The sequence below is a fragment of the Lissotriton helveticus genome, chromosome 6 (assembly GCF_964261635.1).
Source record: "Lissotriton helveticus chromosome 6, aLisHel1.1, whole genome shotgun sequence".
NCBI lineage: Eukaryota > Metazoa > Chordata > Amphibia > Caudata > Salamandridae > Lissotriton > Lissotriton helveticus.
The window spans coordinates 1640806962-1640829522 of NC_136067.1; the positions used below are offsets into that span (position 1 = coordinate 1640806962).

The 22561-nt window shown below is 48.0% G+C and overlaps 1 protein-coding gene across 1 annotated transcript in view; it reads left to right on the forward strand.

Annotated features, from left to right (window-relative positions):
• Positions 1–22561, forward strand: part of EML6 (EMAP like 6) — a 928771-nt gene that overhangs the window by 329457 nt on the left and 576753 nt on the right. The window contains exons 6-8 of the mRNA XM_078649484.1: positions 524–659; positions 16637–16838; positions 21720–21857. Of these exons, the coding sequence (XP_078505610.1) occupies positions 524–659; positions 16637–16838; positions 21720–21857 (476 nt within the window). The remainder of the gene's footprint in view (positions 1–523; positions 660–16636; positions 16839–21719; positions 21858–22561) is intronic.

Genomic DNA, 22561 nt, shown 5'->3' on the forward strand with positions numbered 1-22561 from the left:
ACATCGAGGGGAAGTTCCATTACATCAACTGCTCGTTGATGATGTGCAGTGTTGCAATCTGGTCTGTGCAGGATGTATCTTTATGGAAGCCAGCTCGCTGGTCTTGCAACTGAGTGTCAACTTGTTCCTTTATTCTTTTCAAGATGACTCTATTGAACACTTTGGCTGGGGTTGATAGAAGAGTTATACCTCTGTAGTTTGTGCATTTACTCAGGCAGAGTTAATTCCAGTGGAGACTTAAGTAAACACCCAAGCAGTCAATAGAAAACATTAAAGTTAAAATAATAGACAGTGTATCAAGGTAAAGGCTGAAAGTTCAGCAGCTACAAACGCAAGATGCTTATCCATACCCACTTTCTGTATGTAGAGAGTATGTATTGTATACAATATGTCTGCCATGAATAGCGCAAGCCCTTTTATGTATCTAACCTAAACATGTTGCTAAGTACCCACAAATATGCATTTAAAGTTATTTACACAATACCATGCCATAATAACTCAGTTTTGCCTCTCTTGCTACTAGGCTGGAATATTCAGCATGTATGCATGCGAAGAAGGCTTTGCCACTGGTGGTAGAGATGGGTGCATTCGACTATGGGACGCGGATTTCAAGTCCATAACAAAAATTGACCTCAGGGAAACTGAACAAGGATACAAAGGTGAGCATTTATTTTTCTTGCAATGGTTACATTTTGTTAGACAAAACAATCCTTTGTGTACTACCTAGGATCCGAACTTAAATTAAGTGTTCACATACTTCTTTCTTAACAGTAAAGTTCAACCTTCTGCACTGAGTGTGACTTCCATGTCAGGCAGAGCACATGGAGGTCATGGCCTTAGCTAGATTGCTACTTGCTCCATTTTGTCAGATTACCATGTTTACAGTCCTGCACTTTTGTGTTATAAATCATTGTTAGCAAGCGTGTTCGCCACTTGGCTCACCTGAAAGAACTTATATATAGAACTCCCAGAGAACAGAGGGTGGGCAATTGAAAGTCTGGGGCTGGAGACATGTGTACCCTAGCTATCTTAGTTGCATCACATATACACGTATGTGAAATCATTGGCAAAAAATCATATTAATAGATTCCTGAAGCCGGGTTAACTTGGAATGAAAAGTACATTTCTAAATTGAAACCAGTCAGGTACTATCATTTTCTCCACATTGCATAGCTACAAGAGCAACCAACATCTAAATCAAAAATAAAAGAAAAAAAATCAATAGTATGCTCATAAAACCCGTGTTTTCTAAGCTTAGCCTATAGCCAAGGTAAATATAGTAGAACCACACTGGCATTTTAATAATGTTCTTCTGAATTCATAGAATACTGCAACATTTTACCCAGGCACATATGAACGTACCGGAAATACCAGTGACAACAAGCTGCAGGTGTGCTACCGAACCATGAAGCCGCATCCTCAGAGTGTTCCCTTTGAGTCTTGAATGCAGTCTCTGACTCCTGTCCTTGTCTTGGGTGGCCTATAAGCCACATCAAGATTCAGCTTACAAAATGTCCTTACCTTGCATTAATGGTATATGAGTAGGTGTAGATAACAAACCACCATAGTTGAACCATTTACTCGGCAAAAGCCTGCTGTAAATATCCAATGTTTTCTTTGTATAAACAGTGGTGGCACAGCTGTTGCCATGTTTAATACAGCTTGTTCCTTTAAAGTCAATGCTTATATGTTATCATATAGAACTAAGCTTGCCAGGAATTACAAGATGATTTAAATGGTTTCACCTATGTAAGACTAAATACACTCTGGTGGCATCTGCCACTCTTCAACTCCTGCACTCTTACGTCCTCTTGAATACTGTGGGCAAACCATCCTTTTTATCCCTTAAAAGACCGTAGGAAACATCATTTGGGGTGTATGCGCTTCCTCCAATCGACTACTGGATCATGCTGATATGAGCATGTTATTAGTACACCGTCTTCATTACTCTTGCCAGGACCCTAGTGCTTTGAGGAAGTCTCAGACTGACAGCGGCTGCCAAGACTGCTGTGGGATACCTTATGGCTAAAGAGAGGTAAAACTTGATTCCAAACAAAAGAATTGATGGCTGGGTTATAATTGCGCCGGGTAACAGTGATACTACTCTAAAGGAACAGATATAAAAGCTCAAAGGATAGAGTTTAGGCCACCAATCTAAACACAGCAGGCATGAACCAGTCAATGCCCTCATATACAACACAAAATTTATCCTGAGCTAACACAAATATCACTTTGCATCCAATTGACAGATTACAAGTCGTTGTTTATTTTCTTCTTTTTCTTTCTTTATTTCATGTGTAGATTGTTCACAAAACCTCCTAGCCGACACGTGTTTCGTCTGATAGGGAGTTAATCCACAGACTTCTTCAAGGTCTTTTTCACGTTAAATCGGCCCGTGGATAGCAAAAATCAGTCTCTCTCCAATTTATATAGTTAGGGTATTTTCCTCCTTAAGACGATATCTCGTCCTCCATGCATGGGTTTCTGGCGTGCAGCCTGACAACTTAGCACGGAGGAGGACACGTGTCGGCTAGGAGGTTTTGTGAACAATCTACACATGAAATAAAGAAAGAAAAAGAAGAAAATAAACAACGACTTGTAATCTGTCAATTGGATGCAAAGTGATATTTGTGTTAGCTCAGGATAAATTTTGTGTTAAAACTTGATTCCACTGTCAGATGAAGACGGTGTACTGATAACCCAAATTTTGGCACGAAACTCACGGCTAGTATAACCATCTGACCAATCTTTATATGATTGCAGAGTAACTCATATGTTAATTGGGCCTTGAAGAATGCCCATGAACTCTGTCTGGAGTCGAGTGAGGGCAGAAACATGTTGACCTTTTTATAGGGGTATATTTGTATTCAACCCCTAGGCCTCTCTATTTTTAATCCTGTCCCTGGCTACCATTGAATAAAGTTATTAGGTCCCTCGAGACAGTTTTAATCACCTTCTTCATTTTGCACTCTGCACCTGACTCACCTACTTCATCAGCTACCCCTATTTAAAACACCTCAGCTCCTCTCCACTAATTCATTTTCAGCGGAGAGTCGTTGCCCACACCGTGGGCCTTGCAGTCCCATTGTGAGGAGGGAGCCCTACGATGAAGCATGTCACCTTCGGGTGAGTGAGGGTTCTCGTCCTAAAATGGAACGATTTTTTCAAAACCCCTCTCTCCCTTCTCTTTCTTTCCCTTCCCCTTTGGTATTTGAGAATGTATCTCATAGTGAGTTTAAGACATTGATAGAGAGTGATAAGCTCTCTCCTGGGGTCTCTCCCTTTGATTCTTAGTGTGAATTTGATTTTTAACTGTATACCTTTCATCTGGATCCCTGCTTATCTGGTTTGATTTTGTTTAACCCCTTCGACGCTCATGACGAGCTGGGCTCGTCATGCAGTAGCCTCCTGCTACGCTCATGACGAGCCCAGCTCGTCATGAATAATGGTGATCATGTATTTCCAGCACAGGGGAAAAATCCCCATAGCATTCAAAAGGTTAAGAAAACTTAAGTCCATCTTTGGTTGAGTCCGCCCTGGTGGTACTATCCTACCAGGGTGTGGATAGGCGCCGATGATGTAGCATGTGAGTGAGGCGTCTATTCCAATATCTTTGGATGCCCCAGAGGTGCGAGGATGGATCTCCTTCGAACAGGGCACAATCCCCCCCTACTAATTCATTTGAACATTCCAGTTGTTCTTGTGAATGATAAAAAGAATTATACCAGTTTGCCACTCGTTATTGGTAAGAAAAGCTTGGGTGTGATTAATGTGCAACTGGATCTCTTGCAATGTCTACTTATGAAAATTGCATTGTATTACTATGTTATCATGGTGCTGAGGTATCTCTGTACAAAAAAGGGAACTTACCACTTTTAAAATTAGAGTAAAAAATACATGCTATGAACGTATCCAACAGATCTGCAGTTGTGTACGCCTTACGTCCTGTAATCCGTTTTAAGACACATATCTAAGATACCATTTTCATTGGGAGGAGTTTGCAAATATAGTATGCGGGGAAATTAATTTCTAGAAATTATTAACAATTTGGAGCCAATATTACACGTGAATGTTAATATAAAAATGGAGCTGAAAACTGCCTCACAATGGCCATTCGCCGATTTTGGAGTTCATCTAGTTTTAACGAAAAATAGCTTGCTTTGGTCCTCACGTCCATTTTAATTATTAGTGCCTAAAGAATAGTTGTGTGTGCTCTGTGGACAATATTGTAAACCCTGGCTCATTTATTAGATTTAGATATTATTTAATGTTGAACCTTTCCTTCATAAGCGCAAGACCCATGGGAATGTAGTGATGTATCACTTTCCTGGCAACATTTATCAAATACAGTTGCAGAGTGATCCTAATGCAGCCATTGTCTGCAATAAAGCTGCAGCCTGTTGAGTGTGGGTGGTAAAATGAACCAGGGCCGGTTTAGGGCAGTGCAACTGGTGCGGCTGCACTGGGGTGCTGACCTGTGGAGGGGACGCTGACTTCAGGAGGACGCTGTGTTTAGTAATAACTTATGATTGGAGAGATGAGGGGTACTTTTGCCTGGTGGTAGTGGGAGAATCTGAGGAGGCGGTCATGGGATGTGGGGGCCCCAAAAATGATTGTCACACCGGGCGCCACCAGTGCTAAAGGCAGTCCTGAAAGTAATTATTCTTCAATGTCGGTATCATAAATAAATACGGGTGCTCGAATTATTTCCATTGTGAGACTTCAGTGGATTCCCTGCCTGATGACGAGGTATATATAATTCAAATATGTGAAACTATAATAGACACCAAAGCTTGAGAATGAAAACTGTAGTTACAGAGAAATGACTTTAACCCCTTGCGTGCGTTCGCCGGCCAACCGCCGTCGCGAGCACTACTGCCCGCGCAATCGAACGCCCGCACCGCGGCGGAATTGCCGCCACGGTAAACGTGTTAAGAACACAGATGCTATTTTGTGGTGATAATCTTTGATATCAAGGACCATTTTCACTGTGCATTTAATCATATGTTATGCAATAATGCACATGATTGTACTATGCACTCTAGGGGTCAGATAGAATAACTGGCCAAGCTTCAGTTTTTCCACCGAAGGCTGTCCATGTGAAGTATGTCAATTATGCTATTGATAACATTAAAATACAGCTTTGAAAGACAAACGCGAACTAAATTACACGTCACCACCGTGTTACGTTTTTTCCTCTCTCAATTTGGTATCCGTTATTTTTTCCTACCATATGTAATTCATCATGTTTCTCCCAACAATTTTTTCTGCTGAGCTCTGCTACTTTTAAACTATTTTACATATAATTTTTCATACTTGAAGTCCATGAATGCCTGCCAGGATATGCAAAGAGTTTCATTGCATTACAAATCTCCCGTGGGCTCCTGGGAAGAGCCCGTGACGCAGATAGCAATGCGCAGTGCAGTATTTGTTTCCATTATAATGAACAGCATTTGGGCGCCGTAATTTATTTATGAAGGCCATGTGCCCGCTGCGCCGCCTGCGGAGAGGCCATCTCGCGCGCCTGCAGGTGGACCGGAAGAGCACGGGGGAGGAGTCTAAACCGCTCGGTTGTGTGAATGGCGGGCGGAAGGCTCTCATTAGGGGTGCATTACATCTGCACCACAGAATAGCTCTCGACGACGCCATCTGTTAAATGGTGAGGGATATGACTCATTGACATGACATGAGAAGAGTTTAGCAACATTTACACTGGAAAGACTGAGAGAGTGTTTGTTTGGTTTTGCTGTTTTCAGGCAAGGGAAGCCTTAACAGCATTCATCGCAATAGTTTTACTCTCAAATTAGGCGAAAATCTAAATCAAACACATAGCGCAGTCTGTTGCTTTAACTGAGATATTCCGCTGGATAAAACGATAAATTGTGTTTTGAAAAACAAATGGGATGGAGAAAATTGATACAAATCCACTGCCAAGTATTAACTGGGTCAAAAATAGTTTTTCTAGTCTAAATGTTTACTGCATGTGTTGCATGAAACCTTTTGGCATCTGTCCTCTGCCAAACACCCCGTCTCAACTAAGAACCGTGGGGTCATTCTCACCACACTGAAGGCTGACATTTTTTAAACACAGAGCCTTTGGGTCTGATTGGCAGGAAAACTAGTACTGTGGAGGCCTGTAGAACACTGCCTCTGCAATAGCCTTCATGACGATGGCCTTCAGGCCTTTTAATAGCCAACATTCTTGGCATTTGTACTACAGGTGCAATAAATTCAATTCAGTACATTTCCATATTCACAAGAAATTAGCAATCTCTAGACAGATCAAAAGTGGTGCAGCTGCTTGTATAAGAAAGTGCAAGGCAATCTTACATGGGGCCAAGCCATGCATCCCATGAACCCTAGATTCTACTGCTATGTGCTTGTCCCTGTGCTTCATCAATGGGACCCTCTGGCAACAAGCATCTGTTGATCACTTTGATCTACTCCACAAAAGAAGCTGCCTACTCCACATGCCAATTCTGGTAATGCTGTCCAGGGCCAGACCCAATCTGAGAAGGGTTATAGTGTACTTGTTAGGAGGAGTGTCGCCCCACTGCTCCGTGAGCAGTTAAAAAAGGAAAAACAAAATGATAATAACAAACGTTATTATCATTTTATTTTTCTGTGGCTTGTCTGGCTAGGGGTGGGGCGGGCTCCAACAGGAACAGGGAAGGAGTGGTAGGCACTCACTTTAGTGTGCAGGACTGTTTGGCCAACCCTCTTGGGCAGACCAAACAGTCCTGCGCACATTGCATGTTCTTCATCCATGCTGTACTACAGCCTGGGTCAATAACATGCCCAGGCCCTCAGTCCCTCTCTGAGCGCCGAACCACGGCGCTCAGACCAGAGCAGCGTCGTGATTGGCTATGGGAGTCTGGAAGCCTGGGTGCTTCCTGCTCCTGGTTCCTGCCCCTGGAGGCGGGAGAAGAAGACGGAGAGGTGGCAGACTGCCTGCAGGTAAGTGTTTTTTTTAATTATTTATTTTATTTTGTTTACCCCCACCCGAGCTCCCCCTTCCCTCCACTCTAGTTAAGTTGCGGCCGCCACTGTTTGTTAGTAGCCAAGTCTTCTAATGTGAAACAACACCAAATGTAAGGTAAGAAGGAACAGCCAGCCCAAGATGTCTTATAGTTTTCCTGCTTCGTGGCACCAAAGCACCTGAACTATAGTGTAACCCGATACAGTATTCTTACAAAGTCACCCTCCGTTGTCTGGAAACGCAGGCACAATAGAGGAATTCCAGGGGCGACTCCTCCGCTATGGCGAAGGAGCATCACCACACTGCCCGCACAGGCAAGCGAAAAATAAAACAATCTTAATGCAGATCATTTTATTTTTCGTCCTGCGGCTGAGTCATGGGGTGGGGCCGCAGCTCTGCAGCATGGGAGGAGGAGCAGTGAACCCTGCTGTCGCTGCGCATCAGAGTTTGGCTGGCCGTCTCAGGCCGGCCAAACCCTCAAGCACACGGACATCTCTCCAACCCAGCTGTAGTGCTGGGTGGAGAGATCAGGAGACACAGGCTCCAAACTCCTGATGGAGCGCAAAGCCAGTGCATTTCACCCAATCCCAACGCTGCTCTGGTGGGAGCAGCCTTTGGATTGGCCGCAGGGGAAGCTGGAAGCTTCAGCCTGTGCCAAGAGGAGAAGCCCGGGGCGCAGCACAGCGAGCAGAAGACGAGCAGGTAAGTTTTTGTTTTAAAAATTATTTTAACCCCCTCGCATTGCCCCTCCCCCCTGGCCCTCCCCCTGCTCTCCCCCCACACCCCCCCCTGCGATGCCCACCCTTCCCCACCACATTTATCTTACATCAACCTCTACTCAGGAATTCCTTTTCAGTGACCACAGTTGTTTCCAAGTGAAATATACAATGTACAGCTAGCTAAATTGCATCAGCCTATAATGATCTGAAATAGCTACCTCCCAGGGGAAGATGAGTCCGCCACTCCTCCTCTTCCAATGCCTCAACATTTGCTTTCCAAGCGGGCCAGAGAATCGGTTATCAGTGACATTAATTACTTGGGATCAGTAGAATTGTGTTATTTTTTTCCCCTCTACAAATCCGAAAAGGAACAGAGTCTTGTTTGACTTGTGGAGTCTTTGAGTTTGGACATGCCGATTATTGGACTTGGCCCTCTCTGGAGGGTCATCCCCAAACCTTTTGCCTTCTCCACTTCCCTCCTGTTTCTTTGAATTTGTGTTTTGGCTGAAGGACACTGTGCTCTTTACCACTGCATACAAGTGCTAAAGTGCTTTTACTTCCTCCCTAAAACATGGTAAAATTGACCTACACCTGATTGGCATATTTAAATTACTTGTAAGGCAAACTAAAGTGGTATACCCAAGGCTGGAAAGTTAATTGTTACTAGTGGGCCTGACGTGTCCTAAGCTGCTGGGGTACCTGTGGCGACCAGAAGATCCCCGGGAGGCCGTGTAGTGAGCTGCTGAGCTGCCGACGGACTGCGGGTGAGCGGCGGCGCCCGCCATTTTGTGCTGCCAGGAGAGAGGAGCTGCCCTGAACCCCGGAGCCTGACTTGCCAGAAGACCCCCTGTGCCGACGCTGTCTGAGCGGAGGGCCCCCCCGGTGTGAGAGCCTCCTCGAAGGTCATTGCCACCGGGAGGCTGCGGGGGGTGCGGCGAGCCCGCCTGCCGGGGCCCATCGGGGATGAGACGGCGGCTGGCCTAGGGCTGCAGACCGGAGCGGAGTGGAGACCGGATCTGAGGCGAGCCCCCCGGGACGTAAGCGGTGGAAGAAATGGACCCGGGAACACGAGCCCCAGTGAGAAGAGCCGCGGCCTGCCACCGGTGAACCGTGGAGTGGCTGCGGGGCGAGCTGCTGCACCGCTGAGGAGCCGCGGGTGAGCGGCGGCGCCCGCCATTTTGTGCTTCCAGGAGAGTAGGGCTGCCCTGAATCCCGGACCCTGATCTGTCAGAAGACCCGACGGAGAGCTTCCGGGTGTTGGCACTGTGTGAGCGGAGGGCCCTCCCGGTGCGGGCGCGGGCCTTGGGGGCCGCTGTCGCTGGGAGGTTGCGAGGAGGCAGCGGCCCGGCCTGCCGGGGCCCATCGGGGAGGGCTGCAGCCCGGAGTGGAGACCGGACCTGAGGTGGTACCCTCTGGGAGGTGAGCAGTGAAGAGGGGGCCACGGGAGCATGGGCCGCAGTAGGAGGAGCCGCGGCCTGCCGCCAGTGACCTGTGGGGTGGCTGTGGAGCGGGCTGCTGAGCTGCTGGGTGCCTGCGGGTGAGCGACGACGCCTCCCATCTTATGCGGCCTGGGCGGTCCTGAGCCCCGGGGACCCGACCTCCCAGCACGCCCGGCGGGAGAAGGCTCTGAATTGACGCGCCCTGTGTGGTGGGCCCCCCCGAAGCGGACGCCTGAGACGGGGCCTTCTGGGCCGACGGTAGGCCCCCCGGGGATACATACACAGCAGCGGTGAGTGCCGCGCCTGGTTCAGTGACTGAGGTGCCTGGGGGGACGGCAATAGCTTTGGAACTGCCCTAAGGGAACGGGCGCAACGCGACGGCTGGGTGCACCACTCCTGGGTCCTGAGGCAGACGGTGAAGCGACGCTGTGGGGGGTGACGAATCCGGCCTGGGGCGGAGTGATTGCCTGCTGCCTGCCCCTAGAACGAGCCCACGACCCTGCTGCATCAAACTTTGGCCCTGTCATACAGCTTGGTGAATAGGCCCCGAGCCCTGCCAGCGAGCGCCGCCATACTGAGACCTACGCCGTCGGGGCTGCACAGGCCACTGGGAACAGAGGCGGGCGCCCGGGACCTGCCAGGCGGGCGCCACCATCTTGTACTCTAGGTTCCATTGCGTGTTGGTAAGCGCTGCGGTTGAGGGCCGCGGTGGAGGCCCGCGTAAGGGCCAGTAAGGACATCGCAGGGACCCTCACTCCTGACCGGGTGGATTGTGAACAGCACCAGGGTAGGAGCAGTACGTGGGCGTTGAGAGGGGGCCCTACACGTTTGAGGGTGCCACTGTGTAGTGGAGGGACGCCGATGTAGAGACCCCCTCCTTCTGCTTGACACGGGGGTTGGATGTTAACAGACCTATCTAGAGCCTACAACCCATTGGGCCTCCTCTCCACTCTGCTAGCTGGACCCCTAGAAGTGCGAGGAGTGGCGCTAGGAACTCCCCGAGTGAACTCCTATCGGCTAGGCCTCACTGCACTAACAACTCACTGCAACGGCGCTGGCGATGACACGCTCCAGAGGGGGCAGGGCAGGTCCGGCGGAGGCCTCTAGAGACACCTCAGTGGTGGCAATGTGGGGTAAGGCGGGGACGACAGCACCCGTTGAGGAGCCGCCGCACGCTACTGGAGATGCGCTGCCGGTGACCCAGGCCTTCATGACCTCCTTTATGTCGGAGCTCAAGCTGGAAATAGGCTCTCTAAGGTCGAAGGTCCACACCTGTGTGAAGGAGCTGCGGAGAGAAGTTACGGATCTCGGCGACCGCACAGACGGGCTGGAGAAGACGATGGATACCCGGACGGAAGACCAGGAGCAGCTGTGGCAGCGCTTGGCGGCATTGGAAGAACAGAACATTGAACTACAGGTCAAGCAGGAGGACCTGGAAAACAGAAGCTGCCGTAACAACCTGCGCATTAGGGGAGTTCCCATTGGAGCAGAAGGGAAGAACATCATGGCCTACGTGGCGCAGCTCCTCCACGAGGTTTGGGGGGACGACGATGCCTCCCCCCCGAATCTGGACCGGGCCCACAGAGTCTCCGGGCCTGCGGGGCGACCTGGCCTCATCCCAGACATACTGACTCGGGTACATTTTTTCACCGAGAAAGAGGCGATCCTGAAAGCGGCAAGGGACAAGCCTGATCTACAGTATGAGGGCCACAGGATACAGATATTCCAGGACCTAGCACCCAACACTCTGCACAGACGGCGAGTCTTCAAACCGGTGACCGAAAAGCTACGGGCGCTCGAAATCGCCTACCAATGGGGGCACCCTTTTGCCCTTATCTTCCAGTGGGAGGGCCGACGACGAGTTCTACGGTCCTATTGGGAAGCGGCACAACTGCTCGGACTGCCTGACTCGCCAGCGCATAGTCCCTCCCGGCACCGGCGTCAAGAAAGGATTCCGGCCCGGCCATCCTGGACAACAGTGCAGCGACGCCGCCGAACGCCTCCAGTGGATGAAGTCTCCGCCTCCCAGGCCAAGCAAGATATTATAGCGCATATCAAATCCCTCGAAAGCGATAGAGAAGGAACACCGCCGCATCCGACCACCCCGTGATCACCTAACTGGCAGTGCAATGTACAAGAGCGTCCCTGCCCCGGCGGGCGGCGCATACCTCCCTCTTGAACCACCCCTGGGAAATCTGCCCTACTTTTATGTCCCATCTCCCATACAGGGTGGCAGGGGCACCGGAGCTGTGGGGACAACAACCCTTGTATCGCCTCTAGGCCCCCAGGCTGTCCCCTAGGGAGTGACATCCCGAAGTGCATCTGAACCTGTGGGTAGAGGATGCCTTGTGAGTGGGATAGCAAGATGTGGCCCGGTTGGCCTCTGGCAGCTCTAGCTGCCCGTTGGCCTGTTTGGCCGCTACTGGAGTCTTTACCCCTATGTTTTCCTCCTGACTTCTTTCCTTCTCTTTCCGTCTTTTTCCTTTTCCTCTTGGCGTGTGGTGGAGAGGGAGGTTGGGGGGTGGCGGCTCCTGGGCTGGGGGATTGCAGGGGAGTCTATTTTGCTTACCCCGGCTTGTGGGGGTGGAAGTGGGAACATAAGTGGGCCCTATCCATTATGACATATGGCTGTTTGCGCGCCTAGGCCCCTGAAGATTCTCACCCTCAATGTCAAGGGCTTAAACTCCCCCAACAAACGGAGGCAAACATGGCGTTACATTCTCCAGAGAGACCCAGACCTAATATTCCTTCAGGAAACCCACTTGCTGCGCGCGGACACGAAGCGCATGGCGCACCCTAAATATCCTCTTCAGTTCTGGGCTGCGGCTGACTCCCAAACATCTGGGTGGCAATACTGTGCAGGAATGGCTTCAGGCGGGGGGGTCTCTTGGCCTGTCAGGGGTGGCGATGGACGCTTCCTTAAGGTCACGGTTACAATGGGACGGCGCCAGTTTATGTTATGCAACATATATGCGCCCAATCAGATGCAGGATAGATACCTCCAAACACTCTTGCGGGATCAGATTATGTGTGATGACTCGTCCCTGATAGTAGGGGGAGACTTCAACCTCGTCTGGGACCCGGGCCTGGACCGTAGCGAAACCCTTTTAATGACACCAGGACCATGTCCGCTGCCCTGCGCAATCAGATAGCAGAACTGGGGCTAACAGAGGCATGGCGCTATCAGAACCCGGGGCTGAGAGATTACTCGTTTTACTCACACACCCACAGATCGTACTCTCGCAAAGATTTCCTATTTATTTCACATGACTTGTTGCGCGATGTGTTAGGAGCCTCCATGTCGGACATCTCACTGTCAGATCATGCCCATGTCGAATTGCTGTTTCAGGACCCGAATGCCCCACCCGCCCGGGAGACACGCTGGCGCTTACCGCCGAGTGTCCTTCGGGACTCCGCTGACGTGGAAAGCATCCGTGAGGCTATTCACTCTTACTTTCTCTATAATGACATCCCGGACACACCATTCCTGGTGGTGTGGGACGCTTTCAAGGCCACGATACGGGGTCACATCACCTTGCTGTCAATAGCAAGGGGGCGCGAGGCCAATAAGCTGGAAGATGCCCTAACGAAGGAGATAAAGCAGGCTGAACAAAACGACCAATTGCATTCCTCGCTGAAAACTAGGAGACGGCTCGCTAATTTACGTGGACAACTTCGGTTACTGCGCACCAACAAGGCGGAACATTCCCACCTGGCGCTGAAACAGAAGTATTTCGAGGGAGGGGATAAGGTGAGTCGCTTATTGGCGGGAAGGTTAAAAGCTCGGGCGGCTAAGGCCCATATAGCCAATGTTAGGCTTCCTGGCGGTCACAGAGCTGTCTCGGAGAAAGATAAGCGAGATCTAGAGGGCCCTATCCTCGAAGAGGAAATAACGGCAGCAATAAAGGACCTTCCCTTAGGGAAGACACCCGCACCAGACGGCCTGCCCCTGTCCTTTTATCGCATGTTCCAGTCCCAACTTCGGCCCTACCTCCTGCGGATGTACAACTCCTTTACGGAAAACGTGGGGCCATCCCCCGATATGGGTATGGCGGAGAACGCATTGATACCAAAACCTGGGAAGGACCCTACGCTGTGTGCATCCTACCGACCTATAGCTTTACTAAATACGGACCTTAAAATATACACCAAACTCCTCGCGAAGCGCCGCGAACCACATATGCCGAGCCTTGTAGACCCGGATCAGGCCGGATTCATCCGCGACCGGCAAGGAGCGGACAATGTGCGCAGGCTCGCACACATAGTAGGGAAGGTGCACCATTGGAAGATCCCGGCCTGCCTCTGTCGCTGGATGCGGAGAAGGCCTTCGACCGGGTGGACTGGACCTTCTTAAGGGCGGTTTTGCAGAAATTCGGATTGGGACCCAAGATGGTCACGAGGATCATGGCCCCTTACATATGGCCACAGGCCAGGATTCGAGTTAACGGCATGCTGACAACGCCATTTAATATATGCAGGGGCACCAGGCAGGGGTGCCCGTTATCGCCCCTGCTGTTTGCTCTCGCGGTGGAGCCCCTCGCAGAAATTATCCGGCGAGCGCCGAATATACACGGCGTCACCCACGGAGGACGGGACAACAAGGGGGCGTTGTTTGCAGACGTCCATATCCTTACGCTGATGCATCCGCGGGAGTCCCTCCCGGCTCTGCACAGAGTACTTAACCTCTACGAGGGCGCCTCTGGCCTCAAGGTTAACCATGATAAGTCATGGGCCCTTAACCTAACCATCCCGAACGAAGACCTTCATGCCGTTAAAGATACGTCGCCCTATCAGTGGGCTGAGCGCCATATCCGCTACTTAGGCCTTTTGCTGACCCTGCCCTGGATGAGTGGACAACGGTCAACTGGCGGGAGTGTAGGATGGCAGTCCTCGAGGATATGCGGAGATGGAAGCCCCTGATGCTGTCCTGGCTGGGCAGATTGAACGCTATTAAGATGTCGATTCTCCCCAAAATCCTGTACCTATTCCAATGCCTACCCACTCCGATCCCACTTCATTGCATACGAAGCCTACAATGGGAACTCACATCCTTTATATGGGGCGGGGGGAACCCCGCTTCTCGCAACAGCTCCTCATGGCACCGCGGGACAGGGGAGGTCTGGCCTGCCCTAACCTGGTGCACTACTATTGGGCCGCGCACCTCCGCTTTGTGGTGGAGTGGGGAGTACTAGAAAGTGAGAAAGGATGGCTCCACATGGACCGAGCGGTGACGGGGCGAACCATCTGGGACCTACCATGGTTGCACCGCGCGGCTCGTTCCAGAAGTGCTTATATGGCGACACCCACGAAGACGGTATTGGATATATGGGACATGGTGGCTGTGTCCAGGGGCCTCACCACGTTCCCATCCACGCACACCCCCATAGTCGGGAACCCACACTTTCCACCAGCCCACAAATCCCGCGCCTTTGACAAATGGACACAGGGCGATTGTAGGGCGATTGTAGGGTAATATGTGACCTGTACGACGAGGGCACACTTAAAACATTTGAGCATTGCCGGGAAGAGTTTCGTGTACCACGGGAGACAAGATTGCAGTATGCTCAGATCAGACACTGGCTCTCGGAAGAGGGGATGTCACAGGCGGCCACGGAGACTTTACCCCCTTCGAAAAACTACCACGCTCCCTTGGAGGGTTGAAGGGATTGGTATCCAAGATTTGTCACATCCTGCAACACCCGACGAGCACGCCATCTCATACATATCAACGTCAATGGCAACTGGCGATTGACGCGGACATCGGACCCCCACAGTAGGAACGGCTCTGGCGAGATATCCCTAAGATATATCGGAGCATCCCGCAGAGGGAGAACGCTTACAAACTCTTGACCCAGTGGTACTACACTCTTCAGCGTCTCCATAAGATGTTCCCCGCAGTCTCCCCCACATGCTGGAGGTGTCGATCTGCAACAGGGGACCTTGTGCATATATGGTGGGGATGCCCAGTGATGTCTGTCTTTTGGAAGGAAGTTCTTAGCCACATAAAAGAGGTCCTTGGGTTTCCTCTGCCTGAAGACGTGAGCACGATCTTACTCAGCATTAGACCTGCCGGTCTAAAGGCGCTTACACACAGCGACTGGATCCTGACGCTCCAGATGCTGGGAGCAGCCAGGCAGCTCGTAGCCCTATACTGGAAGAGGACCGAAGCAGACTTGAAATAAAACATATCTCAAGCCTTTCATTGCAGTCTGTGCGCAGTTTTTATACTTCCAAATCAACTTTGCAATATAAACCTTTTGCAAAGCCCATAATTCTCATTTTAATACATATTTTCACCACTAGGGTAGGACCTAAACAGCCCATAGGACAGGGTGCAGTGTATATAGAATGTTGGACATGTACTTTTAAGTTTTACATGTCCTGGTAGTAAAACACACTTAGATTAAATTTATACTACGCAAATAGTCCAAATCACTGTTATTAATTATGAAAAAGTTTTGTGCTGCACAGAATTACCAAAATTTCATTTTTCCTAGATACCGATAATTCTCACACTATTTTTGCATGTGCAAGCAAAGATCTAAAAAATGGTGGGAATTTCAGCTACTGTAGAAACCTTGCTTAATGTCAATATTAAGGGAAGATGTTACACGTTTTAACCATGTGTGCCACACACATATAATCTACTTAGGGATTTTCCAGAATCATGTCTTTGACCAGCCTTTTGCTAGGGTCACCTTCTCATGAACTGACAATGTGCCCTATCCCCAAAAGCACAATGCACACACCACTCTGATGGTTGGAGTGCAGTGTCTGAAGTGATGGCTGCTTCCAGGCCTCACTGTAGTCACCTCTGTTTTTTTCAAGCATGGTCTGGCCAACTAAAAACTACAGCATTAAAGACACTTCAGATGTGTGTCCCTTTTACTGAATATCATCTACTCCCTCCTGTGTGGGCTGCAAGATGTTAGTGAGTGAGTGGGAAAGACAGTGATTCTCTGCACATACACAATGATTCTAAAAGTAATGGGATGTGAAAGACTGCAGGTATCAGAATAGAGTACAATAGGCTCTCCCTGCGGGCCAACACCTAAATAGGACAACTGCTGAAACTGTTCCTTTCTTTGTGTAACATTTTCTGTGGGTCTCTGCGTCCTGGTGATTCCATTCTCTCTGGATATTTGGGTCTGATGGTTTGCTGCCTTGCTTGTTAACGGAGGTAGTTGATTGTTGTTGCTTGTAGCATTCATGGCAGTCCAGTTTGTCCGAAGATTACCAATGACCATTCGAGTGTAGGTGCAATGGGATGTTAAAGTGAGAAACTGTGATTGGAAAGACTGCAGGTGCCAGGTGACATAGTGGACTTACAGGTGTTGAATATGTGACCTCTGAAATTGATTACATTTGAAAGACTAAAGGCTATAAACGCAAAAGCTGCCTTACCTGAGTGAATCAAACATGGCTTAATTGCAAAAATCGCTAATTACGAATCTAAAATGTATCCACTGCTGATCTTTTCCACTGTATCACCTCTTCAGGCTTGTCCATCAGAAGCGTTTGTTGGAAGGCAGACCGAATTTTATGTGGGACTCAGGACAGTGAAATATTTGAGGTGATGGTGAGAGAAAGAGACAAACCAATGCTGATAATGCAGGGCCACTGTGAAGGGGAGCTCTGGGCCTTGGCTGCGCACCCCAAGAAGCCATTGGCTGTGACTGGAAGCGATGATCGTTCTGTACGGTAGGTGTTAATGTCCTCAGTTAACCTGTGGCAGCCATTTTCTTTCAATGTATGTTGTGCTTTTTGTCTCAGGAAAATCTCAGATACTGTATCGCTGTTTGGGCTGTAGTTAAAATAGAAAAAATTTAGACATATAGTCACTAACGGTTACTTTCTGTCAAATCAGAAAATCTGTTGTGTTAACACCATTGCCAGGAGTTAACCCTATTCAGAGCTAAAGGCACCTGAGAATTAGCATACTTGCATCATTCATAGCATGTAATTGAACATTATATTGCTGTTCTTTTTGCCTTCTTGCAATGAACAACTTTTGCTGTCCCTGGCAGGTAGGATTACATCCCATACTTCCCATATATAAAGGCATTTCCATTGGATTTATTTTAATGTTCTGCTTTTGATAGGGATTCACTGCTTTCCTCCCTATTCTGTGTGTGCCTTGCCCCAGATCCGTGCATTTTGATTGGATTTGTTGTATCCTTACATAACTCATAGACAGGGGACTACTTTTTCTCTGTTTAACTTTACATATCATGTCTCTTTTACCACTCCATTGACGCACATGGTTGTTGTCCTTCTCTTCTGAACCCCTTTCCATTTTTTGCTTCCTTCTGATTCCCACTTATTCTTTTCTTTCTACCTGTTGCTCCAGATCCCCAGGAGTTCTGTTGTCTTCTGAATAGTTTTCTCTTCCACTGCTCGTCTCTTTTCTTGCTTCCCATTTCTGCAGATCCCCTCTTGCTCTGTCGGCTGAGTATTTTTTTTTCCTCGCCACCCCCTCTCATTCTTTCTTCCAATTACTCCTGATCCCCACTTGCTCTATTGCCTTCTTAATATTTATCTTTCCCCTACCGACCTTCCCTTGCGCCATGGTGGTAGCCGCCATTGCCGGACACTTTTAAAATCCACTAGCACAAATAAAGATCTAGTAGTTGTGAGCGGCTATATTAAAAGTGTAGAAAACATTGTTTACTATATTTTCAAGATAGCTCCCTCTTTGTGTAACAACTTGTGTTGTGTTGTCACATTACATCATGCAATACATTGGTCATCGTGAAAGCATAAACAAGTGTTTTCTATACTTTTAACGTAGCCAGCTGGACATTGGCAAAGCAAGACCAATTTACTTTGATAGGGCATATTTTATCCTGGAATTGAGGAAATGTGGAGATCACTTAATTTTTTTAATATTCAAGATATATTCAACATATATCACTTCATGTAAAGGGGTTATTTGTGGGGCAGTACACCCACAATAACAAATAATCTACGTTAATGAGCATCTGGAGTGGTACATTCGGAAACCGAAAGATTGATCACGTTGGTTTAAGGTGTAATCTGCCAGCCAGTAAGACGGTCAATACCTACAGAAAGAGACCTACATACATAACGTAGGCAAATTCATGTCCTAAAGCAAACCTGTGAGATGTAGTTATCCTGCAAATCTATAAATAGCTGTCATTCTGCTCAGTCAGTTTGAACATCTTTAATGCACTGTGAAAGGGGACCATGGACCATATCAACCTTGTCGATTTGGAGGGCTTGGCGGAATATGCTGTGTCCAACCATGAGGTTCTGTGATTCTCGAACCGGACTCCATTTTGTTTGAGTTGTTCGTGACGCCATTTTTGTGTTGCCCTCACGTAGGCCTATGAAGGTAACCGAACGAACAAGTTGCATGGGCTTCGTTGTTCATGTGCATATTAACTAGGCCTTTTCTGACTTGTGAGTGAACTTTAGGACGCTGACCCCGTCACCTGAAACTGACCCTTTGCGAAGCCAATTTCTCTGGCCGATCGTTGTCTGAGATTGCCAATCAATGTTCAGGATATCGTTAACTTTAGTGCCCTTGTACATATCTTATCCTATTCAGCATCTGAACTATTTCCTTTTCTTATGACTTTTCATTACATGGATAGTGCTTTCAATTATGGGTTTGTCCGGCTTGTAGAAATCGAATTTGGGACATTCCTAATAATTAACTTGTGGGTTGGTACAATGTAAATCGAACTTTTATGATGTGATAATGCGTGGGAAAAAGTATTTCATTCGTCAGTATTTGTTGCAGTGGGTGTGCATTTAAATGAGCAAAATGTAGATAAAAAGAGGTGTCTTGCTCTACGAAAGTTGAGCAGTTTCCTGAGTTGTACACCGTGTTGTATTGCTGGGATTACTGTTACTAGCTGCAGCTAATAAATTTGATCTTTGACGCCATCCAGAAGTATTCCGTGTCTCTGTATACCAAGACAGGAGAACCCGAAGACTTTGGGCGTGCCCCTGGCGCCGCTGGGTTCTAAAACCCGGTTCTTCAACCACGTAGCAAAAGTCTAATGGGAAACATGTTTTCAATCTAGAATACATGACCTGTGTATTGTAAATATTAAGGAGTGTATTGAGAGCTGTCTAGGGAAGAACACTTTAAAGTTCAAATTAATTGAACATAATTAGGACATCACAGGGTCGACCACTATATTTTCTCACAATAAGGGGACACTGCTTATAGAAAGAAACACAAATATGAACAACAGAATAAGTTGGAAGGGTATACAGTGCTTGAAATTGAAATCTAGAAGTGTCGCTACTCGCTAAATAGTTACAAAGTCAATTTCAAGCTTGGTGTTCACTAGCAGTATGCACAAGCAAGGCCGTGGTGTAGGGTCTGCTGAGCTGCCTAACTCTGACACAAGGAAAACAAAATAAATGTTACAAAAGGAAATCATGTTTAAAAAAAGACAAGGCACACATTAGGCCACCAGCCCCTGGCACTTGAAGGGATCTGTTTTTTATCTGTTTTAGTGAGAACATTGTGCTTGGGCAGAATGCTGTCACTCACACAGAACTGAGTGGAGTGATTCTTTGCCCCTTGCTGTATATTGTAAGGTCTGGAAAGAAAAAGTAAAGTGCACTACAGCAGACCAATGAAGAGGGCTGATCAAAAGCCCCATGTATGTATGTTTGTAGGTATGTATCCTTTGGGAAAATCAAAAGATCTAAAAATGAGGAGAATAAGTTATCTGGTTTTTGACAAGGAACTGAAAATACAGATACAAAACACTGATTAATCTAAATGTGGCAAAAAACTAACCCTTGGCGAAGTACTACGCTAGCGTAGTTTCCGCTACTTCGCACTACGCAAATTGCACGTAGCACAGCGCAAACACGCGTAGCGGTAATTTTTTGCTTGCTCGCGGTCCTCAAAGTCAAGTTGGTGACCGCGAGCGAGCACAATTACATCCCTGCGAGACTTTCTCCTCGTTCGCGATCAGCAACATCAAGTTGCCGATCACGAGCGTGGAAAATAAACCTCCCGGTGAGATTCTCAACGCGGGGAGGTCAGGTTTCTCATTGCGAGTGGGCATGTATGCTAGCGACCGCTCGCGATGAGAAACTACCAGTCCGCGTTGAGAAAGCTGCCGCTCGAGTAGAAATCTACTAGAGCGGCAGAAAACGACCGAATGCACTGTGCAGGATGCAGTTTGCACTGATTGCACAGTGCGGACAAGCGCCCGGCATTGTGCAATCAGTGCGAACAGCATTTTACACAGTGCACTACGCAGTTCGCGTAGCTCATGAAGTACACTTCGCGTAGCTCGTGAAGTACACTTCGTGTAGCTACGCGTAGCGATACTACTTGAACTACGCCCAGGGTTACAAAAAACATAATCAAGGTTATCATATTCCAATAAGTTACATAGCTTTAGCTAAAACATTGGATACAGTGTAACCAACTCTAAGTTTAACCCTTCAATGGCTCATCTAATTAAAAATAGAGGGCTGCGAGCACCCACTGTGGCATATTAAAAGTTATTATCCCCAGAATCAGAATTCATAAGGATAACAGTTTAAAAGTTTCTGGGCTCAAGGTGACCATCCCTAGCTAACAGGACACACGGTAAGAGCCTAAAATGAAAGGAGATGATGCTCAAGCCCCTTAAAGGCTTAATGGGGGCAATACTGGCTCCCAAATTTGGACATAGATGTGTACGTTTATCAAGATGAATAGGCCTTTGGTGGCTGTGATGCGTCATCAACCGTCAGCATGTGCAAATCTTTAGAGAGATGTGTAACATAATGGGAGGGCAGAGATATGAACCCCTGAGCCTTCCCACAAGACCTGGCAACGGTAGCAGATAAGTAATTCTCCAACTGGTCATACTGTGTGCCTAAGAGGAAAGAAAAAATTTCCTGAAACATCTTACACCACCCCAGTATCAGACTGTAAAATAAGTAGGTGTGCCTCATGGTAGAAATATCAAAACTCGTCTAGAAAGACAAGTCAGTAAGCCAAGTGTGTCTAGGAGTGTAAGACTAGATGTAGGCAATACATTTGGTAGAGCATTATCATCAAAGTAAGCTTTAATAGTCAAAAGCATACGGTTCACAAACCACTTTAATCTTTACATTTAATCCCAGTTGAGCAGAAGCTCATCTTTAAGAGTTTACAAATCACATACAAGCTATGCCGATCCAGAGGAACCAAACACCTAAGATAACTTTGTGCCACTATAGATCAAAGACCCACCCCCAACATAGGATCCACAGTAGAGGGCACACCACACCTGCAGCATTAAACCAGCAGAGATGCAGAGGGAGGGCTTGTGAAACATCTAGCTGTGTGCCACGCAAGTAACTAAGGCCAGCATTGAGGCTTCCATTGGGCTGCTAAAGCTTACATAATGAACAGAAAACAGAGCCAGAAAGCATTGTGTCATTGTGTAACCGTAAAGTAATAGATGCTTTGCAGTTTCGTTAATTCCTATTATGCCTTTTCAAATCTCACTGTTCCGATGTGGCTGGCCAGCAGCATGTGGTGCCTCAGACATCCCACTGATTTCCACTCATCCTTCTCTTACCTTTAATGGCTTGTTTGTTTTTGTTGTGTAGGTTATGGAGCCTTGCTGATCATGCCTTGATTGCTCGCTGTAATATGGAGGAGGCTGTGCGTAGTGTATCATTTACCCCTGATGGTTCCCAAGTAGCTCTGGGGATGAAGGACGGCTCCTTCACTGTTCTCAGGGTCAGGTAAGTCAAAACATTGGTTATTAATAGAGTTTTATGGTTCGTTTAGTGTACAGAAAATGCTGTCTAATTTTGTTTAGCTTTTTTTCTCCTTGAAGTTTTAGCATATGTAGCCAACATTTGTTTGAAGAAAATTAGAACATATAGGGCCATATGTAGGTAGCCCAATATCGGACAGTAACGGCCGAAATGACCGAATTTCGGCAGTTACCGACTGGTATTTAGGGATTAGAGATGTAGGTGGCTGGATTTGGGTATTTAACCCCTTCCATGCTCATGACGGAATGGTTCCGTCATGAGCATCGGTGCTCCTGTGCTGATGACGGAACCATTCCGTCATGAGGCCAGGGGCACAAAATCCCTCTGCTGCAGACAGCAGAGGGATTTCCTTTTCACCCCTCTGACCTTGGGAGCTGGGGAAGAGCTTCCCCAGCTCCGGAGGCCCCCTCCCTGGTTTCTGTTCAATGACGATCAGCGCGCACGTCGCGCTGTTGTCATTGAACATAAACCGAAACTAAAATGAGCCTTTAGTAGGTTTCCCTAGATGTCCATCTAGCTCGGGCCAAAAACCCAGATGACCACACTTTCAAAAGCTGGTGGGTTTGACGGAGTCAATGTTGAAGTCGCCTATGTCAAAACCTCCAGCTTTTGCTAGTGGGGACATCTGGGTTTTTGGCCCCGTGCTAGACGGCCATCTAGGGAAACCT